Source organism: Apodemus sylvaticus, chromosome 21 (assembly GCF_947179515.1).
Source record: "Apodemus sylvaticus chromosome 21, mApoSyl1.1, whole genome shotgun sequence".
NCBI lineage: Eukaryota > Metazoa > Chordata > Mammalia > Rodentia > Muridae > Apodemus > Apodemus sylvaticus.
This window is the reverse complement of record NC_067492.1, coordinates 4,414,185-4,439,386: the sequence shown is the minus strand read 5'-3', so window position 1 is coordinate 4,439,386 and position 25,202 is coordinate 4,414,185. Positions and strand designations below refer to the sequence as shown.

At 49.8% G+C, this 25,202-nt stretch overlaps 1 protein-coding gene across 3 annotated transcripts in view; it reads right to left on the bottom strand.

The window, feature by feature from the left end:
- The window catches only part of Egln1 (egl-9 family hypoxia inducible factor 1), a 33,756-nt gene that overhangs the window by 4,904 nt on the left and 3,650 nt on the right, over positions 1-25,202 (bottom strand). For all 3 annotated transcript variants that reach the window (XM_052166313.1, XM_052166312.1, XM_052166311.1), the window contains exon 2: positions 837-956. In XM_052166313.1, coding sequence (XP_052022273.1) covers positions 837-956 — 120 coding nt within the window. The remainder of the gene's footprint in view (positions 1-836; positions 957-25,202) is intronic.

Here is a 25,202-nt window from a genome sequence, read left to right as displayed (position 1 = left end):
AAGGATGACCGACCTTAACCTTTGACCCCCCTGAATGCTAAGGTCATAGGTGAAGCAAGCCCAACAAACTGCCGCTCCTGAGCAGGCAGACTCAAAACTGAAGGGCAGCTGAACGCCTTGCCCTGAGCCTGACCTAGAACTCAGAGTTAGACAGTGGACTACGGTCTCGTCCCCTCCCCTCATGACGTCAGCCAATGGGAATGCGGCTTGCTTCTTTGCTTTTGTATGCTACTGAATCCCACGACACCTTGCAAACATTTAGAGACCTGTCAGATTGGGATGACGAACGCATCATCCTCTTCTCCTCACCCTCCTGTTTTCTTGTTTTGTTTTGTTTCTTTCAAGACAGTATTTCTCTACGTAGCACTGGCTGTCCTGGAACTCACTTTGTAGACCAGGCTGGCCTCGAACTCATAAATCCACCTGCCTCTGCCTCCCAAGTGCTGGGATTACAGGCGTGTGCCACCACTGCCTGGCTCTCGCCCTATGGCTTAAGGAGAACTGGCTGGTTGACATTTATCTTGCCCTGGAAACCTTCCTTGAACTCCTGAATCTCCTGCCTCCCCCTCCCAGGTACAGGGATTCCTGGTGTGTTACACCAGGCCCACTTACACCACAGCACTACCCATAGGTGCATACTGCACAAGGCATGCCGCTGTGTGTTCACATTAGTGTTCATTTTCAAACACAGCATTATAGGTATCGTGTCACAAAAATCCACTGAGTGTCCAGACCACAGCGGACTTGAGAGAGAACTACAGAGATCCATAAGAAAAAAAAACAAAACTCACACACAGCTCGAAGAAAAGCCATCACTACTGAATTCAGTTGCATACCTTGGCGTCCCAGTCTTTATTTAGATAATATATACACGTCACGCATCTTCCATCTCCATTTGGGTTATCCACGTGACGGACATAGCCTGTTCCATTGCCTGGGTAACAAGCAACCATGGCCTGGAAGACAAGACAACGGTCCATGAGTGAACGCAGGGAACATAGCGTTCCAGTCAGAACTCTGGTTCGCATCCACGTGTGACGGCAGTACGGTCCCATCCTGTGGTAAGGAGAGACAAAACCATTCTATGCCATTCTGAGGAACCCCAGGTGTGGAGACCACGGCTCAGTGGCAGCTTTGCAGCAATGGAATGAGCCAACATGGAGGGTCGGGGGTACAAATGGTGGTGACCCTGAGTTGTCACGAGCCAGTGGCCCCTGCTTTGAATAACAGAAGTGTGTGTGTGTGTGTGTGGGGGGATGTTCTAGACTTAACTGTTCTGACAGTCGCACACTCTGGGAACTAAGAAGGCAGGCTTCTGGCCTGCTTGGCAGAGTTGTCTTCTGAGCTAGCCTTGGAACCAAAACCCGAGGAATGAACTAACCTGGTGCTCCCCCACTCTGAACGGCACTGGTTGAACTTAATGGATGACCAACTACAAATAGCCTCCCATGCCATGTCAATAAAGGAAAGAAACTCAGACTTGATGGAGAATCAGCCCTCTGGGAAAGGAAAACATGTTCTGCTCAGCTCAGCAAGGCTCGGCTCAGGAGACTAGTCAGCATGGTGGTACACCTAGAGGATAACGTCCACAGAGGCGCCCAGTACCCGCGTACTCTGGGTGCATGCGTGCGATCTGCTAACACTGGACAGAGATTCCACAGAAACCCTGCAGTGGGAAGGAAGACGGTGCTAGCAGGCCTCAGCTCATGCCACTCCTGTGCTCACGCGGAGGGATTGAGGGAAGCACCAGACAGACATCAAGTCCTCTACAGTGAGGCTTAGCTATGGGACATGTGATAGTTCCTTTCTCCTTGGTATCTGCATTCTTGTCAACCCTTCAAGGGGACAAATGTGCGACTTTAAAGTGTGACTTGGGTATCATTTTTTTTTTGACCAAAATTCATGCCATAGTCAGAAAAGAGGCAAGCAGCAATCCACCACATGAGAAGTGAGGACGTCCGCAGGAACGCAGCGAGCAGGTGTGTAAGCAGCGGTGCCTCTGGGAGGTGTGTCAGTCACTGCCTTCCCATTCGAGTGGCGGTGGCTCAGATCTGGACTGTGTGTGTGTGTGTGTGTGTGTGTGTGTGTGTGTGTGGTGGGAAGGCCTCTTATCCACCAGTAAGGGAGAGGGCATTGGGACGACTGCCCAGGAATGGTTACCTTGTGTTTTCAAAAGTCCTCTACTATGAGATTTAGGTATGTGACAAAGGCTAATTTTTAGAATTCAGTCACTGAGGGATGGCTCAGCAGTTAAGAGCACTGACTGTTCTTCCAGAGGTCCTGAGTTCAATTCCCAGCAACCATATGATAGCTCACAACTATTTGTAATGGAATCTGATGCTCTCTTCTGGTGTGTGTGTGAGGCCAGTTACAGTATACTCAAATACATAAAATAAATAAATCTTTAAAAAGAAAAAAGAATTCAGTCACTGGCCAATAGTTCATCTCTAAGAGATTTGGAGACATTTTTGAGCCTGAATCCTTTTTTTTTTTTTTTTTTTTTGGTATAGAATAGAGTTTATTCAGGGCAGAGGATGGGAGATAGAGGCAGAGAGAGAGAAAGAGAGAGAGAGAGAGAGAGAGAAGAAAAGAGAAGAGAAGAGAAGAGAAGAGAAGAGAAGAGAAGAGAAGAGAAGAGAAATGGAGGAGTGGATAAGTGGAGGCTGGCCATGACCACATGGAGAGAGGGGGAGGGGAAGAGAGCCCAAGAGGCAGAGAGGTGGGAGTGCGATGGAAGAGAGCAAAGAGAAGAGAGAGCGAGCCTGAATCCTTAACCGCCAATGGCAGCTCTCCAGATGCCTTGCCCCGTTCCCCATCACAGGCAGGACTGCCTGTGAACGTTCTTTCTTCATCTTTCCTGACCCAGGATGGACTTCAGAAACCTTTGCTTTACTGTTAGCGGTTCAAGATGACAAAGTGGCGTGGGGGATCGGTTCAGACTGCTCAGCAAAGGAGTCTGTCACCAGCTGCCAAAGACCACAGCACAGTACCCATGACAACTGTCACCAAAGGGCACCGACTCAATAGCAAGACCCTGCCACCTGTAGTTAACTGGGAGAGTGAATCAGGGAGTGGGATGAGCTATGACCTAAAGCCTGAACTGTCTCCTACTGTCATCGCACTTCAAAAGGTAAAGTGGGGCCGGGAAGGGGGCACACGCCTTTAATCCCAGCACTTGAGAGACAGGTGGATCTGAGTTCAAGGCTAGCATGGTTCAGTAGGTAAGACCACTTGCTGTGTGAGCCGGATGGCCGGAATTCAATCCCTGTCTGTCTGTCTGTCTGTCTGTCTGTAATTCCAGGATATGACATATCTGTGACTGGGATTAGGAAGCAAGGGGCTATCCGACAAAGCACAGCTGTGCCCGGGCATCGCACTGGAGGACAGCAGGCTGGGGCACCATGGCAGAACAAGAGGAGCCCAAAAAGCCAGGACGAAGATCAAGAAACACAGGACTGAGGATATTAATCTGAACGCCACGGAAAGTCAGGTGTGTGGTGCACATCTGTAATTCCAGCACTCAGGAGATGGAGGCAGGAGGATCAGATAATGATAGGCCAGCCTGGGTAGAGAGAGGCCCCAAACAAAACAGAAACAAGGGCCAGAGGTGACAGGAGCCGACAGCGAGCACACTTGTTAACGCCGTGAGATCTACCCATACGCGACAGTGCCGACTGCAGAGTGCACCGTAAGCAAGAGCAGCCAACATACCAGGTGCGGCCCTTCTAATCTCCCCCACCTTCATCCACCTGCCAAGGAAACCGAGGCCAGACAGGCTAGTGTCCTCAGAGACTCGGGCCGGGTGGACCCTGAGGCAAGGCTGGAGCACAGTACTGAAGGAGAGAGAGGAGAACAGAGTCCAGGCAGGGCTTCCTGGGTTGAGACCCAGCTCTGTCCTTCCAAGAAGCCAGCTAGGGGATGCAAAGAGGGAGCATGGATCTCACAGGGGGACAGAGTGTGGATGAGACAGCTTTAAAGAAAGTTTCAATTTAAATTCAATGAAGTAAGTCCATTTAAAAACGCTCATTAGCTTTCCAGCCCCTGAGATAATGGGACTGGAGGAATATAGCCACAGGCCCACAGACAGCCTGCCACCTCAAAGACAGCCACAGGCCCACGGACAGCCTGCCACCTCAGCCACCTTGCCTGTGCCAACTCTAGGACAGGCAGCAGGCCAGGGCCACGACTATGGAAAGCTACACTGAGTCCTAAACAAACCCGGCAAACAAAAAGCCGGAAGAGTAAACAATGTGAATCCCCTGTGATTCCATCAGCGCCCTGTCCCTGGCCTAACACTGCAGATGGCAACTCTGGATGTCTCCACTCCCCAGAGGAAAACCCCAGAGGAGGCAAGGACTGCAAGACCATGGTGAAGTGTGTGCAATTATTTAAAGCGTGTGTGCCTTCCAGGAAGGGAGTGTGAAAGGAAAGACAATTAGGAACAGAGGGTCTGCTGGAGTCTGCACCACTCCTCGACGGCTGGGTCATTTTGGGCCAATTACCTGTCCCCTCTTTACCTAACTGCCCCGCCTGTAAAGTGCAAACAGCAGCAGCACACTGCCTATCAAGCGGACAAACCAGCACGTGAGGCTTGCTAGTCACCGAGCCTGGTGCACAGACCCCCTAGCAGCTGCAGACCTCTGAGAAGTTGGTCTCCACCCTGGGCATGCGCTTTCTCCATCGACCTGCCTCGAGGGCAGTGGGCGCGGGAGCCAGGTCCGCATTCATCTTCACTATAACCTCTAAGAGGTCCTGCCACGGCCAGGGCCAGGCCCACCCAATTCTCAGTGACTGGTGAGCCTGTTCTGTGGAGGAGTAGCCAGAACAGCAAGCGGACGGAGGCCACACAGCTGAGACACCTGGCCAGAGGGTGGGCCAGCCGGGCCTGGCTCTGTGCGCGTCCATGTTCAGGCAACTCTGAGACTAAGCACATAGCTAGCATAAATAATATAAGCATTTCCCTCTCAAAGGAGAGGCGGAAGATGGCCACCTCCAGCTGGCTGCCGCTGCCACGCAGTAAGAGGAGGGCACTATGCCCAATGTCTGCTCTGTTTGCTCCCATGTGGGGGGGGGGGGCGCCTGGACCACCTCCCCCCCCCCAGCTTTGCAGTGCCCTCTGTAGCCCAGCCCAGCATAGCCTGGGGAGTTATCTCTTTCTTTTGAGATTACTTGATTCTAACAGGACGGCCCCAGAAAAGCTCGTCCTGATAAGAAAATGCCTGAAATAGAACTAAGCTTTTTTTTCCTTCAAAGATATTATGTAAACACTGGGTACTGTGTTTTGCAACTATTATCACAGAAGTCAAACAAAATCAGAGATGTTTCACAGTCCCCAGAGATAAACTAAAAAATGAAACAATCCAACTAGAATTCCACAGACCCAAAGATTGTCAGAAATAAAGACTTGCAAGGCCATTTATCAAGTTAAAGGCTGTTTATAGGGTTAAAACATAAGGCAGAAACTTTCAAAAAGCTGGGTCTGGTAGTTTATCATGCCTGTAAATATGGCACGCAGGAGGCCAAGACAAGCCTAGACGACAACAGTAAGTTCCAGGTCAGCCTGGGCTACAGTGTGAAAACTTGTCTCGGAAACCAGAAGGGGGATGGGCTGGAACAGTGGCTCCCAACCTTCCTAAAGCCAGCACCCTTTAACACAGCTCCTCATTTTCTGGGGATCCCCAACCATAAAAAATTTAATTAATTAATTAATTGCTATTTCATTAATTGTAATTCTTCTGCTGATATGAGTCATAATGTAATATCTGATATGCAGGATGCCTGAAAGGGGAACCACAGAGGCATCCCAACACAGGCTGAGAACCACTGGGCCAGGAAGATGGCTCAGTGTCAGTGGTTAAAAAGCACCGGCTGCTTTTCCAGAGAATTCAGGTTATATTCCCAGCACCCACATGGCTCATAACCATTTATAACCGCAGTCCTAGGGGATCTGATGCCCCTCTCCCGGCTTCCATGGGTACCAGTGCACGGACACACAAGCAGGCAAAACAGTCAGCCAGGCACGGCAGCACCCACCTTAAATCTCAGCATCTAAGGGGGCAGGGGCAGGCAGATCTCTGTGAGTTCAAGGCTGGTCTGGTCAACAAAGAGTTCCAGGACAGAAGGGTACACAGAGATCTTATCTCAATAAACAAACAAACAAACAAACAAAAACAAAAGCAAAACAATATTCATATACATAAAACAAACAAAAAAATTTAAAAAGGTAGAACACCGGCCTATCCTTATCTCCCATGCTGTCGCCCCTTAAGCTTCCTGTGCTGTGATAGACCAAGGCCACCCAAGGTCATGGTAGTAGAGAGGGCACAGCTGGAAGCTGGCCAAGCAGGGGCAAACGTCAGCCCCACCCTGCACTATGCTCGGAGCCAATAGCACACTTACAGGGCAGGTGCGCACACACAAATGAGACCCTCTCCCCGCCAGCATCTGCCTGGGACTCTTCTTCAGCGTGGGCCTCACTGCCACCACTTCTCAGTCCCCTCAGGGTCCTGGTCCTGCCACCTGTGGACAGCAGGTGCACTGGCCAGCACCTACCCACTGCCGTGAGCCTCAGAGACGGGGGAGTTCCTCACCCTAGTCCTCAGAGCTCCATTTGGGTAAAATTCTCTCCCTGTCTTCAGGACAGCACACAGACGCTCAAATTTGCTGGAGGCTAATCAAGTGGTCCTCCATCTGTGGGTCATGACCCTTTGGGGGGGTCAACTATTTGAAAGGGGTTCCCTAAGACCATCAGGAAACAGATATCTGCATTATGATTCATAACGGTAACAGAATTACAGAACCACTGAGCTAAGGGGAGCTCGTTGCTGAAGACTGTAAGAGCCTCAGGCACACCCTGAGATTTTAACTCCCACAACCTCAGTTCGCAGGGGCTGGAGACTCGGCTCAGCAGTTAAGAGCACTGGCTGTTCTTTCAGGTTCCCAGCACCTACGTGGCGGTTCACCGCCGACTGTAACCGTGGGACCCAGTGCCTTCTTCTGCTGTGCATACATGCAGGCAAAAGCCATACACACCCAAATAGATCTTTTAAAAGTTCGATTTGGGGGCTGGAGAGATGGTTCAGCAGTTAAGAACACTGACTGCTATTCCAGAGGTCCTGAGTTCAAATCCCAGCAATCACATTGTGACTCAAAACCATCTGTAATGCGATCTGATGCCCTCTTCTGGTGTGTCTGAAGACAGCTACAGTGTACTTAGATATAATAAATAAATAAATCTTTTAAAAATAAAGGTCAATTTGTTATTATATGTGTGTGGGGAGGGTGTAATCATGTATGCCACTGTGTGCCAGTACAGGTCAGGGGCAAGTCTGTGGAGTGTTTGGATTGCACACAGGTCACCAGGTTTACACAGTAAGCACTGTCACCTGCTGAGCCATCTTGCTGACCTCAGACTAAAGATTTCTACCAAGGTCATTGGAAGAGACATGCCTGCCTCTTCACCTAGCTCCCGGGTATCTCCTTAAGAACATTGAGGTGACCCTGATGTCACAGAACAGAACCAGAAAGGCCAAGTTCTTGGTTGCACAAAGCCCCCTGCCAGCCTCAGCCAGGTTATTGGCCAATTTCCTTCAGGATTGCAGTCAGTTTGAAAGCCTGAGCGCTGGGCTCCGGCCTCCTCCATTTCAGAGCCCCTCACACCCTGGTCTCAGTCAGCACCACAGAGCAGGTGACTCAACAGGGCGGCCCAGCTGAAAGGACCTGGCTCTCATCCCTAACCCTGGTTCTGCCAATTAGCAGCTACGTGACTGTGGGCATTCTCGAGGCATTTCCTCATCTGCAACCCGACTTGACATGGCCCCGGAGGCAGCCTGGAGGATGTGCCAATGTGCACCAGCTGCTCAGCCTCTGCCTGACCGCGACGCACGGAGGCGCGGCTGCCGTAGGGCTGAGCAGTCCTGGGGCTTGGTCTCCAAGGTGCCAAGTACTCACTTCCAGTGGTGTCACCGCCACAGCAACAGACTGTTTTCCAACTTCAAACCCAGCATCTCCCAATCTCTTCCCAGGCCTCCTTCTAGGGTGTCTCCCCCGAGAAATTACTGGCTATGGGGCCAGACCTCTGCCCTTGACCCTAGAAAACCTGACAATCCCAACAACATCCCGGAGAGTACTGCAGCCTCATAGGAAAGACTGCTCCTCCCCACGTGGATGGTAGGATGGATTGTATGTGCTTGGCCCGGAGAGTGGCACTATTTGGAGGTGTGGCCTTGTTGGAGTAGGTGTGTCACTATGGGTGTGGGCTTTAAGACTCTCATCCTAGCTGCCTGGAAACCAGTATTCTGCTAGCAGCCTTCAGATGAAGATGTCTCGGCTTTTTCCTGCACCATGCCTGCCTGCCCGGAGGCCACCATGTTCCCACATTGATGATAATGGACTGAACTTCTGAAGCTATAAGCCAGCCCCAATTAAATGTTGTCCTTTTAAGAGTTGCCTTGATCATGGTGTCATGTCATGTGAACATGTGATCATGTTCACAGAAGTAAAACTAAGACAGAAGTAAACCAGGAACCATCAGCTCCCACCCATAGGTGCAGCCTTTCCTTCCACTGGCTTGCAGGGAACCCCATCCTCACCCCTTGCTGTATCTCACCTCCTTGCGTCTGTCTCCCTTTCTCTCACACCTGTGACAGGTGAATGCTAGCTGGCCTTTCCTCGTCCTCACCCAGCGAGCACACTCTTTCAGAGGAGCCCTATCTTTGCAGCAACTGCCCCCCAGCTGCCTGGCAACAGCCAGGGCTATGACTGCATGCATGGACACAACTCAGTGTGCTTGACCCTGACCCTGATCCTGACCACCTTCTTGTCCACTCTTATCCTCTTGGTTCCTCAGAATGGGTCCTTCAAACCTCTTCTCACTCTCTCTCCTGCCACCACCTCAGGCCATGACAGAGCGGCACCTCGCATGAAGTTATTCTTTCCACAGAGGCCAGGCCTCCCCAGGGCTGCAGAGATTTTAGCTGCACGCACATCCCCCATACCCTTGTTTAACACGTGTGTTCCGAGTCAGGGTTGACAGTGGCCTGTGGGTTTGCATTTCCTCCAATAAAGCCCTGCAGCTAGCGTGCATGTGGCACTGAGAAGCAGGTCCTCATCCCGCCCCGTCTCTCCTCAGAGCCCTGCTACTCGAAGCCCAGGCCATGACCTCCTTCATGTGACCTTCAGGAACTGCCTCTCCATCAGTGACTTCCTGAGCATACAACAAACGTTATCTATTTTAAAATAAATCTTGTACTGTCCTTCCAGCTACACGCTTTGCAGCTCCGCAGGCAGGCTTCTGTGAAGGCCAGTCTGTCCTAGCGTCCCCAGACTTCCTTGGCTAAGACGTAGAACATCCAGGCCAAAATAAATAGCCAGCAGTGATCTTCCCCAGTAAGCGCCGAATGAGTCTTAAGCTTTAACAACGTATGCCTATTGGGTCTTCAAAGCTTGGCACCCAGCTGGACACTGGCACCCTGGCTTTCTGTCCCTTGTGGATTGTTGGGCCGTACTCGCTATGCATCTGCATAAGCTCTGAAAAGCCAGCTTCACAAAGACATGACATGACCCAGAGGTTCGTGGCCACCTGCCCAAAATAATGATGGTGTCTGCCTGGAATGCAAACATACCCACATATGCCTAGGAGTCCGCCAGAGCTCTGGGGTGTCTGGTGGTGCAGTGTTTGGGAAACAGTCAATTGAAGGAGTCCTGAGCCTGAGCATACGCATGCCCAGGAGGCTGCTGGAAGTGCAAACGTCCAAAGATGGCTGCAGGGGGCCCAGTGTAGCGGAGAACACAGAGAGGAAGCAGGGGCAGCGACAAGAGCCGCCCCCCCCTCCACGAGTCAGGACTGACAGCACAGAACACAACAGACAACAGGTTTTCCTATGATGGGAAGCCTAAGATGTCAGTAAGGCACTGACTATGTTCAGTGATAGCTTGGCTCTGTCTGGTGGAGCAAGAAGGAATCGACTAGATAAGTAGAATTCAAAAACCAACAGTGAGGGCTGGAGAGACGGCTCAGCAGGTAAGAGTACCGACTGCTCTTCCAAAGGTCCTGAGTTCAAATCCCAGCAACTACATGGTGGCTCACAACCATCTGTAACGACCGCCTTCTTCTGGGGTGTCTGGAGACAGCTACAGTGTACTTACATATAATAAATAAATCTTAAAAAACAAAAACAGTGAGCTGGGTGGAGGTGGAGCATGCTTTAATCCCAGCACTTCAAAGGCAGAGGCAGTTGGCTCTCTGAGTTCAAGGCCTGCCTCATCTACAGAATAAGTACCAGGACAGCCATGGGTACACAGAGAAGCCCTGTCTTGGAAACAAAATAACTAACAGTGGTCTGGGATGAGGCTCGGTGCTAGAGCGCCAGGCAAGTAATGGTAGGTCCTGGGTTCAACACCTGCCACTGCAAATGAGGAAAAGAAAGAAGAGGTCAGTGGACTCGAAGATGGGAAGAACAGACATCATGCACTGGTCCAAACCCTGCCTGCTGCTGCTGGCTTGCTGTGTGATGCTGTCCCTAGGGTCTCATTTGATTGGCAGATTCTTACTTTTCTTGTTGCTGTGACAAAGTGGCTGAGAACCTGAGAAAACCAACTTAAATAAGGAAAGGCTTATTCTAGCTTGCAGCCTGGATGTAGAGTGTGCCACAGAGGGAAGGCATGGTGGCAGGGCCCAGGCAGCTGGTGGCACTGTGTGCACAGTGAGAAGCAGAGGGAGGTGGCCACTGGGGCTCGGCTTGCCTTCTTTACATCTTCCGCCCAAGACCCCGCCCGCAGGACGGTGCCGTCCATGTTCAGGACTCATCGTCCTGCCTCAATGAACCCAAGCTAATAATCAATGTAAATGATCACCACTGGCTAGTGAGCTGCATCTGTGTCAGAACTACCCAGGAGCCACCAAGGGATGGCTTCTGTCATCTCTGATCACCTTCATAATCTTGCAATAAAAGAAGCCTCATGCCAGGCAGTGGTGGCGCACGCCTTTAGTCCCAGCACTTGGGAGGCAGATGCAGGTTGATTTCTGAGTTCGAGGCTAGCCTGGCCTACAAAGTGAGTTCCAGGACAGCTATATAAAAGAAACCCTGTCTCAAAATACCAAAAAAAGAAAAGAAAAGAAAAGAAAAGGAAAGGAAAGGAAAGGAAAGGAAAGGAAAGGAAAGGAAAGGAAAGGAAAGGAAAGGAAAGGAAAGGAAAGGAAAGGAAAGGAAAGGAAAGGAAAGGAAAGAAAAGGAGAGGGGGAGGAGAGGGGAGAAGGATGGGGAGGGGGGAGAGGGAGGACAGGGGAGAAGGAGGGGGAGGGAGAGAGGGACAGGAGGGGGAGGGAGAGGAAGAAGAGGGGGGAGGGGGAGAGGGAAAGGAAGAAGGGGGAGAGGGGAGAGGGAGAAGAGGGGAAGAGGGAGGAGGAGGAGAGGGAGAGGGAGGAGAGGGGGAGAGGGAGAGGGAGGAGAAAGAGAGGGAAGAGGGAGGAGAGGGGGAGAGGGAGAGGGAGGAGGAGAGAGGAGAGAGAGAGGGAGAGGGAGAGGGAGGAGGAAGAGAGGGAAGAGGGGGGGAGAGGGGGAGAGAGAGAAGGAAGAAGGGGGAGAGAGAGGGAGAGGGAGGAGGAGAGAGAGGGAGAGGGAGGGGGGAGGGGGGAGGGGAGAGGGAGGGGGGAAAGGAAGGAGAGGGAGAGGGAGGAGAGGGAGAGGGAGACGGAAGAGAGGGAGAGGGAAGAGTGGGAGAGGGAGGGGGAGGGGGAGAGCCAGCAAGCTTTCAGACTAGAAACTGGATCTGGAGCAAATTCCAGGTTAGAGAGCAAACAGGTGTTATCTAGAGCTCAGACGCAAGTCTTTTGCAAGGAATCCCAGGTCTTCTAGTTTGATAGTTCATTTATTTCTCTGACAAGACATTTGTTTATTTCATGTTTGGGTGTTTTGCCTGCATGCCTGTGCATCACATGTGTGCCTGGTACCCACAGACTCCAGGAGGACATCAGACCCCCTGGAACTAGAGTTAAGGGCTTGTGAGCCACCAAGTGGTTGCTGGAACTCTGGCCTGGGTCCTTTCAAAGAGCAGCCAGTGTTCTTGAGCACTGAGCCGTCTCTCCAGCCACCTGTCTTCTTGATACATCATGACATGATACGTAGACAGCGATGCTGCACCAGTTTGTCCTCCGAACTGTTGAGAAGAGAGGGGACAGAGAAAGAGCAATGGAGAGATTACATTTCTGTAATCCTGTGAACCAACAGGAGAGAAGGCAGAAGGGAGGGAAGGTGTCATCAAAGCATTAGTGAGAAACTGAGGCAGGAGACTCACTGGCATCGTACAATGAGTCAACAGCTGGGCAGCTTCTGAATCCTAGCTGCCTGGCATCAAATCCATAGTCAGCCTCCTGTACTCCTCAGTCAGACACCATGCAGACCAACCCTCCTCCAGGGCCAAGAGCAGCTGGGGCTGGGGCGGTGGAAGGGCTGGACAGAGGAAGGCAGACCTGTCTCCTAACAGCCCTTGAAGGCTCAGGAGGTTACGGAACAGAGTAAATAAAGGCAGACAGTGTTCATACTGCAGACACCCTGGGGAAAGCCCAAGTATTAAAGTGGGGTCAATGAGGTGAAGAATGAGGTTCTGGTGATTTGGGGGATTAAAAAGTTTCTTCTTTGCAAACTTACTGGTTAGGAGAGGTACTCAGAAGAGGTACTGAGCCTTCTGGGTGCCTGGGCAGAAACTGAACACGGCAGACTCCTTTCAGCTGAGTATGTGATAATCCCCAGGGATTTTAATTTATTGAGAGGCGGCAGGATGGGGCAGAGGGAAAGAGGGCTGGGGTAGAGTAGGGGGTGGCATGGAGGGAGGGAGACAGCAAGTGAGCGGGCAAGCAGCTGTGGGTATAAGTGGAAGAACAACTTTTAGGGGTTCTCCTTCTACCTTTCATGGATCCTGAAGATGAAACTCAGGCTGTCAGGCTTAAGTGACAAGCAGTTTTACTTGCTGAGTCACCCTGCCAGCCTCAGCCATCTCAGACCCAAGTGAAGCGTCAGGAGGCTGCCTGCCTCAACCCTGGACCCACTGGAGGGATCTCCACATTCACGGCCTCCATCACCACCCTGCCTGCGCGGCCCACACGACCTGACCTGACCTGACCTGACACAGCCCGTGGCCAAGGGGATCCCTTAAGACAACCACATCCACACACTAGGAACTCCCTCAGGGACATAGTGGATGTTCTTCCTAGAGAATGTGCCATCTCTGCTCAAATAACATTTCAATGGGGCCTTGCTAAAAATGATCTCAGTAAGGGGCTGGGGAGACAGCTCAGTTGGCAAAGTGCTCACTGCTCAAAGGTAAATGACAGATCTGATTTGGGGGTCCCCACCCCCCAGCACCCTGGCTGTCAGCCCAGCATCCCAGCACTAAAGAAGCAAAGACATGCGGAGCCCTGAAGTCTACTGAGTAGCTACTCCAGCAGAGTCAGTGCCCCAGGCCAACGAGACCCCATCTCGGAAAGTGATGGAGGGTGACCAAGACACGGGACGTTGAGCCCTGAGGTCCACAAGCATCCGAATGCAAACATGCACATGCGGAACTACCCTGCCAATGTGGTCTCTCTTAGCCTCTTGGAGAGTTTTTATCCACTGCTTTATCAAGGACAAGGCGTCCTTTTACTGAGATATCATCCCTTTGTCTCAGCTTATCTACTTGAAAATGGTAGACACTTGCCCTTCTATTTTAGGCAATGATGAGTGAAACACCCACAGCCGCGTGGGGGAGGATCAATACCCCCCCCCCCGCCTCCCTCAAGGGCTGGTTCTCACTTCCCTTTGTAGCCACCTGGCAATGGAATGCCCAGGTCACATTGTGGGTTTATATTTAACTCTCTGAGACGCAGCCAGCCTGTTTTTCTAAAGTGGTGGGGGCCATTTTGCATTCCTCTAAGCAACGAACTCGTGTGGCAGCCTACTATAGGGTCATTAGCTCCACATCCCTGAGATGCTGAGCCTTCATCCTGGTGCGTGGTGCCTGCGTGTTAGCCTCTCGCTGTGACTTCTGCTTCCCTAACAACTAGTCAGATGAGAGACAGGACTTTATGAAGCCAACTTGGCACCAAATTCCTGCACCCCCCCCCTCAGCCCCAACGTGTCAGAATTACAGGTGTGTATAATACACCATATTATAATCTCTCATAAAACACCATACCTGGTTTATGAGGTGCTGGGGATTGAACTCCCAGCTTTGTTCGTGCTAAGCAAGCTCTCGGCAGACCAGGCTGCACCCCTGCCCTCTGAGGATCTTTTAACACCCTCGGTCTTGGCTGTTCATCCCCTCTAGTGAAACAGCTTTTCAAATCTCTGTTGGATTGTTTCTCTGACATCTTTCGTTTGCTTGTTTTACTGTCTGTTTAACGTGTCTGTGTGGGTTTGTGCACTTGAGTGAAGCTGCCCACCCACAGAGGCCAGAAGAAGGCACTTGGGAGGCAGAGGCAGGCAGATTTCTGAATTCGAGGCCAGCCTGGTCTACAGAATGAGTTCCAGGACAGCCAGGGCTATTCAGAGAAACCCTGTCTCGAGAAAAAAAAAAAAAAAGATCCTTGGGCTGGGGAGATGGCTCAGCAGTTAAGAGTACTGACTGCTCTTCCAGAGGTCCTGAGTTCAAATCCCAGCAATCACATGGTGGCTCACAGCCATCTGTAATGGGATCTGATGCCCTCTTCTGGTATGTCTAAAGACAGTTACAGTGTACTCATAAATAAAATAAATGAATCTTTTTTTTTTAAAAAAAAAGAAGAATAGATCCTAAGAAAACCAAACTGAACCAAACTTGGATCCACAAGAAATGTCTTAAATCAAAAGTACGCAGGCGTCTCAAAAATGCAATGTTTTTTTACAAAGAGAGAGGACAATCAATTACTATGTGAATTCAACTTGACAACATCAAGTCAGTCTATAAGGTTGACAATAAATCAATGGCAGGTGTGACTAAGGCTAAAGAAGTCACATTGGGGGATGGGACACGGAAAAGGTACCCCAAAGTACCAGCCGTTATTTTATGATTTGGTTTCCAAAGCTTCCTCAGACTGGGTGTGATCTTGGGATTAATCCTCAGCAAAGAACAAAAACAAAGTTGGAGTCTACACAACTAAAAATAAATCTTAGGGGGGACTAGAGAGACAGCTCAGAGGTTAAGAGCACTGACTGCTCTTTTGAAGGTCCTGAGTTCAAATCCCAGCAACCACATGGCAGCTCACAACCATCCATAACGGGATCTGATGCCCCCTTCTGGTGTCTGAAGACAGCTACAGTGTACTCACATATGATAATAAATAAATCTTAAAAAAAAAATAAAATAAGTCTTAGGGGCTGAGATCCCTCAGTGGTTAAGAACACCTGCTGAACCTACTAGATTCAGGGTTCCACTCCCCAAACCTACATGGCATCTCACAACTATCTGTAACTCAAGCTCCCGGACTTCTGGACTTCAGGGGCACCAGGCATGTATGTACACAGTGCACAACATGCATTTAGGCAAACATTCATAACAAATAAATCTTCTTTAAAAATACTCCCATTGACAATTACAATCAAGCCTACCTATGATGTTTATCAAAGACCTGGGACACCCGGTCAGGATCTGACCCCCACCATAGCTTACCTGTACGACTGGTAAGGCTTTCAACACTCATGTCTATGATATCCAGACCTAATAAATTCATCATTACCAATAGAACAAGTATTGACGCCTGACTTCAAGCTGCGAAGGGGGAGAACCGGGGAGAGGATCCCAGATCCGGCGTTCTTTGCCTGGCACCCACAATGTAACAGGCTGTGTGAATGAGTACACAATGCCCTTAACCAGGGGTCAGCTTTCCTCTCACCAGGGCCAGGCCATGTGCCAACTGCCCAAGCAACAACAGATAGGCTTAGTTAAAAATAAACCTTTATGTTCTAGCGAAAGCCAATCAAGAATTCTGACTCCGGGGCTCGGGAAATAGCTCGGTTAGTATAGTGCCTGCTGCCATGAAGGTGTGAGTTCAATCCCCAACACCCACATAAAAAAGGGTGGGGGCTGAAAACAGGTAGATTCTTGGGCTCACTGCCCAGTCTTGCTAGCCTATCTGGCAAGTTCAGGTCCCAATGGGAGACAGTGTCTTTAGAACAGTGTGGTGAGATGAAGCTGCTTAAGGAACCACCAGGGCCTCTTGCCCCTTGCCGACTTCAGTCAGCAAACACCCTCCCTTTCCCAGGCAATAATAAGACGAAAATACATCTGCAGGACTGAAGGCTTTCCACCCTGTGCAACACTGAAACATGGTCCCTGGAAACCAGCCCAAAGAACAAAATGGTTCCTACACATTTTGAAGACCTTTTCCACCAAAACTTCCAAGGAATGCTTCAGAGCTAACAATCACAGGAACTGCCTTCAACATAAGCAGGACAAAGTGACATGAGGCCCGGTTTTGTTTTGTCAGTAAGGGCATCTTAGCTCAGGCACACTGTGAGAATTACTAAGGCTTTTTAATCTTTAAAAATTCAGACGAATTGTTCTGCAAAGTCCATCCCATGTAGGATCAAACCCAAAAGGAAAACATATTTGCATATGTGCCATAGGAGGAGAGAAGAAAAGAGGCAGAAAGGAAAAGGTTAAATTACCATCCAGTACATATATATTCCAAAACCCTGCGCAGACACCTCAAGTCACAGCTTCCGTACTGGCCTGCACAGATGGCTTTATTCCTGTGAGGAGACTGTATACAAAGCCAACAACTTGTGAAGCCTATATACACGCATATCTGGGTCTCTTAATTCACATGCCTGCCCTTGTGGAAGAACCAAAACATAAATTCTAAAGACACCAGCAAAAGTGACTTAGCAAGCATGGATGGGCGTATCTGTAATCCCAGGTGCTTGGGAGCCAAGACAAGAAGATTGCAAGTTCTAGGCCAGCCTAGGCAACTTAGGAACCCCCACCTCTTGACTTGGGTCTTTGAGTACACCCTTCTAACAGGAACTTAAAAATGTTTTATTATTATTATTTTTACACTTCTTTTGTGTCTCTGTGTGATGTTGACCCACACACCATGGCATGCACATGGAGGTCGGAAGACAACCTGTCCGTCACCAAGTATGTCCTGAAGATCAACCACAGGTCCTCAAGCTCGGTGGCAAGAGCCCTGACCCACTGAGCCATCTCTCCAGGGGCTAAAGCAAGGGCTTAACATGGGGTCAACACATGAGCTGCAAACTGTGGGAAGAAGCTGACAAGTCCCGTCAGACATCCACAGGCAGAGTCGGGAGCCGGGTGGAGAACTGCCTTGGGCTGACCTTCATACAGGCTTTGAGGACGGAATCCAGTCATCACCATGGTCTCTACATCTTTACCCAAGATGGTTTATGCCAGGTATGGCAGTAATGCCAGCACTCAAGAGACTAAGGCGTGAAGATGGATGTGAGTCCAAAGCTAGTCTAAGTCACACAGTGAGACACTGTCTGGATACCACTGCTGCTGCCACAGAAATGACTTGCTCTGCGGATACCTGCCTCACCAACTCAGTACAATATATAATATACATTATATAACATACATTATGTATAAATATATATTTATATAAAATATATGTATAAAAATCATACATATAAAATATATGTATAAAAATTATATATAAAAATATATGCTGGGCAGTGGTGGCGCATGCCTTTAATCCCAGCACTTTGGGAGGCAGAGGCAGGTGGATTTCTGAGTTCGAGGCCAGCCTGGTCTACAGGACAGCCAGGGCTACACAAAGAAATCCTGTCTTGGAAAACAAAACAAAACAAAACAAGTGTGTGTGTGTGTGTGTGTGTAGCTATTGTTTATTTAGTGACTGTGTGTGTTTTGCTGGCATAAATGTATGTACACCACGTGTTGCCTTGTCCCATAATGCCAGAAGAGCATGTCAGACCCTCTGAAACTGGAATAATAGGCTTGTGGGTGCTGGTATCTGAACCCAGGTCCTCTGCAAGAGGCAACAAACAGGGCCTTTCAACCACACAGAGGTGTAGAGGAATTTCCCTTAATTATCTGGTTGGCTAATAAAGATGACAAATAGCCAATCGCTGGGCAAAAATGAGGAGGCAGGTTTTCCAGGCAAGACAGGAAGAGAGGAGGAGGAGGAGTTGCAGGAGACTACAATCAGAGGACAGAGGAAGAGCTGTTGGAAGGAAGATGGAGCAGAAGAGCATGGCCTGGAGAAACTACAAGTAGCAGGGCTTTCACAGCTGGGGAAGAAAGTAGTGTAGAGGCTCATCTGCCCAATACAGGCGCGCAGTTTATAAATACGAAACCGAGTCGCGCTTTCCTTGAATGGCCTTATTGGGGATGGAGATTTGCAGCAACACGGAGGCATCTCCTCAGCCTTAATAGGTGAAATGTTTCAGGGGAAACTGTTTATCAAAGTGAAAATGAAGTAAATGCCCAGTTGGGTTCTTGCCACAAGCGCCTCCGACAGCTGCTTCTGAAGTCAAGTAAACAATGGAATCCAGAACGCCGGCTAGGAACCAGACTCCCGGGCCCTGACAGAGATGGTCATGCCTGGTAAGGCCGTGCCGCCTTTTGTTAAAACCTTTTAACAGAGTTGCCAGAGGTTGTCAGATCAGGAGCTAGAGTTGGATCGGTTGTGAGCTGCACAAGGCAAGTGCTGTGCTGAGAATCGATTGCAGGTCCTCGGAACGAGGTAAACCCTCCAGTCCTGGTAAATAAACTCTTCAGCTAGCCTTTACTGTGTTTGAGACTGGGTGCGACAGTTTTAAAAACATATCAACACCACAGAGTGATGCCATAGGTTGAAGTTAACTCTGACTATGTATGTTCTCTCCCTTGGGGGGTTCACCGTGTGACCTATGTCTGAGAGGTCACTTTAATATCATACCTTAAGGGCTTCGAGCTTTAGGGACATGAGCATGTCCTGCAGAGTCTCAGGCACTAAGGGGTGAGGGGGCTGAGGAGGCAGGTACACAGGCCACTCCTCTGCAGGGGGCAGGTCATCAGAACCCTGCTTGGCTCCTATCACAGGGACCGGCACAGAACTTCATTTCACCTTCAAAGCAGACCTTTCTCCCAGTACTTGGAGTTAAAAATAGTTTAAGACCAGGCTGGCCTGGGCTATTTTTATCTGGAAAATTAGGGGTCAAGAACAACATAGTACACAGAGAGGGGAGTTGACCACAGTAGGAAAGAACACCCACAGACTTGGAGGTAAAAAAGGCTTCTGGAGATTAAGAGTTTAGACAGGTGGTAAAGGAAGGTAGGTATAGGCCAGGCCAGAGGATAGTGAAGGTCAAGTCATTGAGTGCTAGCATGCACCTAACAGCAAGCAAAGGCTTGGGGAGCTCCACACAGTAATCACAGTTGTTTTGTGCTTATAGACTCTCTCTCTCATAGCCCAGGCTAGCCCTGATCTCCCTAAGCAGCTGAGGATGACCTTGAACTCCTGACCTTCCTGTCTCCACCTCCCAAGTGGTAGGAATATAGGTATGCACTACCACAGTACACTTGGAGTGTGTGTGTGTGTGTGTCCATGTGGAGTGTGCATATGACTGAATCTGCACATGCAAAGGCCAGACAGAAGAGGATGTGAGAGACCCTACTGCATCGCCCCCTATCTTACTGCCTTGAAATGGGGCCTCTCAGTGAACCAGGAGCTAGCCCAGCGGCTAGGTAGCCCAAGTCAGTCTTGTCTTAACATCAGAGTTATAAGTGTGTGGGGCCACAGTTCTGTAACATGCACGCTGGAGATTCGAACTCCTCACGTTGGTACTCTCACCCGCTGAGCCATTGCCCCAGCCCTGGATTAGAGGATGTTTTGGTTTGAGTTTTTTTCTGTTTGGCCCACGGTTATACCCGCCCCAGGACAGCTGTGAGTGTAGCCCAACATTAAATGATAAACTTACTTCTGACATGATGAGAGGCCATGACCCACACTGTGTAGTTCTCAGACGTGAATTCCACTGTTTCCCGAAAGCAAGATAGGACAAACCCACAATTGTGCCTAAGACTTTTAAGTAGTTTTATAAGTGTTGGCAATGACTTTCTATTTCATGGACTCATCTGTGGCAGAGTGCGTGTATGTATTCTGTGATCGCATATATGGACGCTCGCACGTGCGTGCGTGCGTGCGTGTGTGTGTGTGTGTGTGTGTGTCCCAGGTCTGAGGTGGATGTTAGGAATATTCCCCATCATCCTCCCACCTTGTGGCATCTCTCAGTCACACCCAGAGCTCACAAGAACTGCCAGTCTCTCTGGCCACCTTACTTTCTTGATCTGTCTGTGCCCCTGAGGCTGGACTCTCTGGCCAGCTACTGTGAGTGCCTCACAGCAGTTACACAGGTCCTGTAACTGGAGGCTGAGCAGTTCAGCCACTGTGCTGTCTCCCCAGTGCTCAGTAGGGTCAGCTTATGATAGGTTGTGCATAGCAAAGAAATCGTAAAACAAAACAAACCAAGAAAACAGTAACACAGATGTAGGAGGGGCTGCGTATAAAATGATTAAAATCTCAACCAGGGTGGTCGGAGGAATCTCAGGCCTAACACTCACCGAGGCTCTGACACAAGCAGCTGGGAACACTCATGGGATAGGACAAGGTGCTAGGACCACAAGGCTTCCCACTGTGAGGATTGTGTCACTGGGATAGGGGCTGTCAAGGTCACAGCAGGACACTGAACCACCTCCACCTGGGGGAGCAGAGGAGGCCACAGAGGGAAGGGACAAAGGAGGCCAAACAGAAAGTGTATGGCAGGAAGTAAAATGTTCTTTTCAAAAGGGACAGAAGGCTAGGAGAGCTGTAGGAGAAGGAGAGGTCTCTGAAATCCTCCAGGGTAGAGATGAAGCTGTGTTTGAACAGGAGTTTGAACTGGGAATGACGTAGCCCAGGCTAGCCCTGAACTCACTGCATGGCTGAGGACAGCCTTGAATTCCTGACCCTCCTGCCTCCTCCCACTAAGTGCAGGGGTTACCAACATGCTGCTACCTCAGTTTATGAGAGAATGGACCAGGAGTCTTTTCTCTCCAGAGAGTTGCAACTACCTCTAAGGCCCTATCTCTAAACAGAAAGAGACATCGAAGACAGGGATGACCTGCAGACCATGAATCACCATGAGCACACACTTAAGGGTAAGCTGTCATTAACTGATACAGAGTGAACCAATTAGAACATCAGCAGGATGCCTTCTACAGGCACAGCATACACCACGAAGACCCTGGCCCAGGACATCCCTCAGCTGTGTATAACCCCAAGAGAGGTCAAGTTTGAGCTTGGGAATGTGAAATGCCATCAACTGGCAGGAAGAGACTCTGGTGACGCATCTGTGAGGATTTTTAGAATGCAACAGGTCCCCAGACCTCCACAGGACTGCAGCCATGTTAGAGACTCGATTCTGACCTCAACACGCAGCACACAGGCTCCAACACCTGCCACACGTGGAACAAACGGACACTCTCTGAACATACTAACCTTACATTTTGGCTTCTGTAGTTCCACTTCTTGCTAACTGATGTGTGTCAACCAGGAAATGTTTTTTGTGTATTAAAGACAAAGAGCTGTAAGGCTCGGTGCTGTGTGACTGGGAAAATGCCTCGTGCCTCTGCTGGCTGGCAATAAAGACTTGCCTTTTGGCTTTAAGGTGTCCGTGTGGTGGTCTTTGGTAGGTTTACCTTACAACAAGATTTGGGTGGCTGGAACCCAAGGATACCAGAAAGCACAGGCTTCAAAAGGGTGCCACGCCTGCCAGAGGAAGGGCACCACAGAAGACACGTCCCACTGAGGAGCAAGAACGGGAGGCCCTGCTTCAGGCAGCACAGCTCCAACAGCAGCAGGACAGACACCATGGGAAAGAATGTCAAGCTAAAGTGTCAGACTGGCCGAAGCGTTTGCATAGAGAGTCACATACGATCAGTTCTTCCAGAAAGAGTGCACTGCAGACAGAGGACGGGCTGCCCCCACTTCTGCAGGCTGGTCACTAACAGCTCCAGAGCCCCTCCTTGGAAAAGTCACTTAGCCCTCTCTCTAGAACTTATTTTGAGAAGAAAAATTAAACGTGTGTGTGTGTGTGTGTGTGTGTGTGTGTGTACCTATGCATGCTCATGTACATGTTCATGTATGTGCATGTGGAAATGTATGCATGCTTTTGTGTGTGTGTGTGTGTGTGTAAGTGTGTAAGCGTGCGTGTGCACACACACATGCCCCAGGATAGTGGTGGTTGGATCAAAACCCACCTAAGCCTTTTTTTCTCCAGCTCACAAGAGGTGGACAGACAGGGAAAACAGTGATCTCTTACAGAAAGGATCGTGGCTAGATCTCTAAGTTTGAGCCTAGCCTGGTCTACAAGCAAGTTCCAAGCCAGCTGGGGCCCCACAGTGAGACTCTCTCTCAAACTTAAGAAGAGAATCATAAATTTTTTTTTAACATGGCAAGAGTAATAATTAGTAATAGTTTTAGCCTGTTGCTGTCTAGTCAAAGTACATTGATTGTGGTGCAGGCCACAGATTCCCCAAGGTAAGCACAAGGGACAGACAGACAGACTGAATAACAATGCGCAGCTCAAAGACACTGAGCCATGAGCCCCAAGGCACAGCCACAGTGGTGGGGTCCCAGCTTCCAACCCAGATCTAACAGGGATACAAACTCACTACCCTGTTTAGAATGCCCCCTTCCAGGGCTGCAGAGATGGCTCAGAGCACTGACTGCTCTTCCAGAGGTCCTGAGTTCAAATCCCAGCAATCACATGGCGGCTCACAATCATCTGTAATGGGATCCGATGCCCTCTTCCAGTGTGTCTAAAGACAGCTACAGTTTACTAACATAAAATAAACCCCCTTCCCTCCTCAGTCCCACTAAAGATGTTTCTATGGTCCTGGCAGGCCTGGAGCTCCCTACATAGACCACTCTGGGCTCAAATTCACATAGATCCACCTGCTGCTGCCTCCTGAGTGCTGGGTTTAAAGGTATGAACCATCATACCCGTCCCCATGGTAACCTCTCAACTTTTTTTTTAAATTTAATTTAATTTAATTTAATTTAATTTAATTTAATTTAATTTAATTTTTGGTTTTTCGAGACAAGGCTTCTCTGTATAGCCCTGGCTGTCCTGGAACTCACTCTATAGACCAGGCTGTCCTCGAACACAGAAATCCACCTGCCCCTGCCTCCCAAGTGCTGGGATTAAAGGCGTGCGCCACCACCGCACACGGCACCTCTCAACTTCTTTACAACCATCTTCTACTCAGCTGGCAGGGATCAGCTGGCCCCAAACTTTCCAGCCTTTCTGCACACAGGACAAATGACTTCACCCTTCCATCTGATGTCACACCAGCCAGCTGCTCTTATTCTACGGCCAAGGCGCTGGGACAGTGGTTCTCCATCTGTGGACTGTGACCTCTGTGATAGTCACATCATGACTCATCACAATAGCAAAATCAGTTACGGAATACTAATGATGTGAGTTGGGGATCACCACCATGTGAGGGACTGTATTAAAGGGGTTGCACACAGTGTTAAGAATTCCAGAAGGGCCGGGCGGTGGTGGTGCACGCCTTTAATCCCAGCACTTGGGAGGCAGAGGCAGAGGCAGGTAGATTTCCGAGTTTGAGGCCAGACTGGTCTACAGAGTGAGTTCCAGGACAGTCAGGGCTACACAGAGAAACCCTGTCTCGAAAAAAACAAAACAAAACAAAAGAATTTGAGGAGGAATAAGAGGGGGTCAGAGGTATGCAGGAAGGAAGCCCTGTCTGGTTCCGTTCTTTCCAGGCCAACAAATATTTAATTCTCTTTGGGGTCTGGAGGCTTTTCTCTGAGCACAGGGGCAGCACAGTCCAAGATGCATCTGCCTCTCCCATGGGGCTTTGTCACCTAAGAGGATTGCCACCTCTCTCTGTGGCAGCGGCAATAAAGCAGCAGGATTGTCCTCATCCTATTCTTTGCTCTAAAAGCCTCCCAGAGCTGACTAATTAACCACAGCACAGAAAACTGAGTGGTATAGGAGCTTGCTGTTCTCATCCTGTTACTCTCTCTCCCTCTCTCTCCTCCCCCTTCTCCTCCCTCCTCCTTCGAAGCAGGTGCTCCCAGGGAGGTGGCCTCAGAGATATTCTCCTGCCTCAGCCTCCTGTTTGTTTGTTTGTTTGTTTCTTTCTTTCTTTCTTTCCAGGGCCTTGAGCTCACAAAGATGTCTGTGCCTCTGGGTTAAAGACTGGCACACCACACACCTGGTGCTGCAGTAATCTCAATAAGACAAGCGCAGTGCTCCCCCAGGGTCCCATTCCTCTGCATGGCTTCACTCTACCCAACTACAGGGCCTGTGGCTTCTGATAGTGCTCAGACACTGCTTTGTGCAAGGGAAGACCGTGGCTCCCTGCAGCTGATGTCACCATGAGTCTATCCAATCGAAGGCTGTGAGAAAGGCTAAGAGGTCAAAGGGCAGCTCAGGGCAAGAAAAGGGTGAGGACCCCTGAGAGGGTGGAGAGTGGGGTAGGTTCCATTGGTCACAACAATCACGTTTCTGGTTTTCTCCCGGATTACTTCATCTTCCCTCGGGGGTTCCTCTTTTTAAGAGGGAGGGTAAGCAGTGGCCGGATGCTCGTGTCTGAGGCAGACACTGGGGAAGGGCCACCCGGGAAGTCTCACAACTTGATGACCATTGTCCTTGGGTATATGTAGAAGATGTGACAGAGAACCTGGAACTTGGCTGGAAGACCTGACTTAAATCCTCGTATCTGGGAGTTGAAGCAATGGCTCAGTGGTTAAGAGCACTCACTGGCTAATCTTCTAGAGGACCTGGGTTCAACTCCCAGCACTAACACCACAGCTAACGGCCATCTGTAATTCCATTCCCGATGCATCCACGCCCTCTTCTGGTCTACATTGGGTACTGTACATGTGTGGGGCACAGACAGACAGACATGCAGGCAAAACACTTGTGTACATCATTTTTAAAAAAATAAAATAAAATAAAAAGTACTCCTGGTATTTTACAGAACTTCCAGTGAGAGAAGCTTTTCCAACTCTGAGGCGGGGACCAGGCCCTGACAACCACTCTGTTTCACTAGCTGAAGTGAGCCGTGCACACTGGTAGGAAACAGCTCACAGGACAAAGATGAGAGAGGACGCTCCCAAAGGCAACCAAACAAAACAGCCTCATGAGGATAACCCCTTAGAGATAGACTTAAAAGAGTAGAGCTTAGTGACTAAACACACAGCTGCCTTT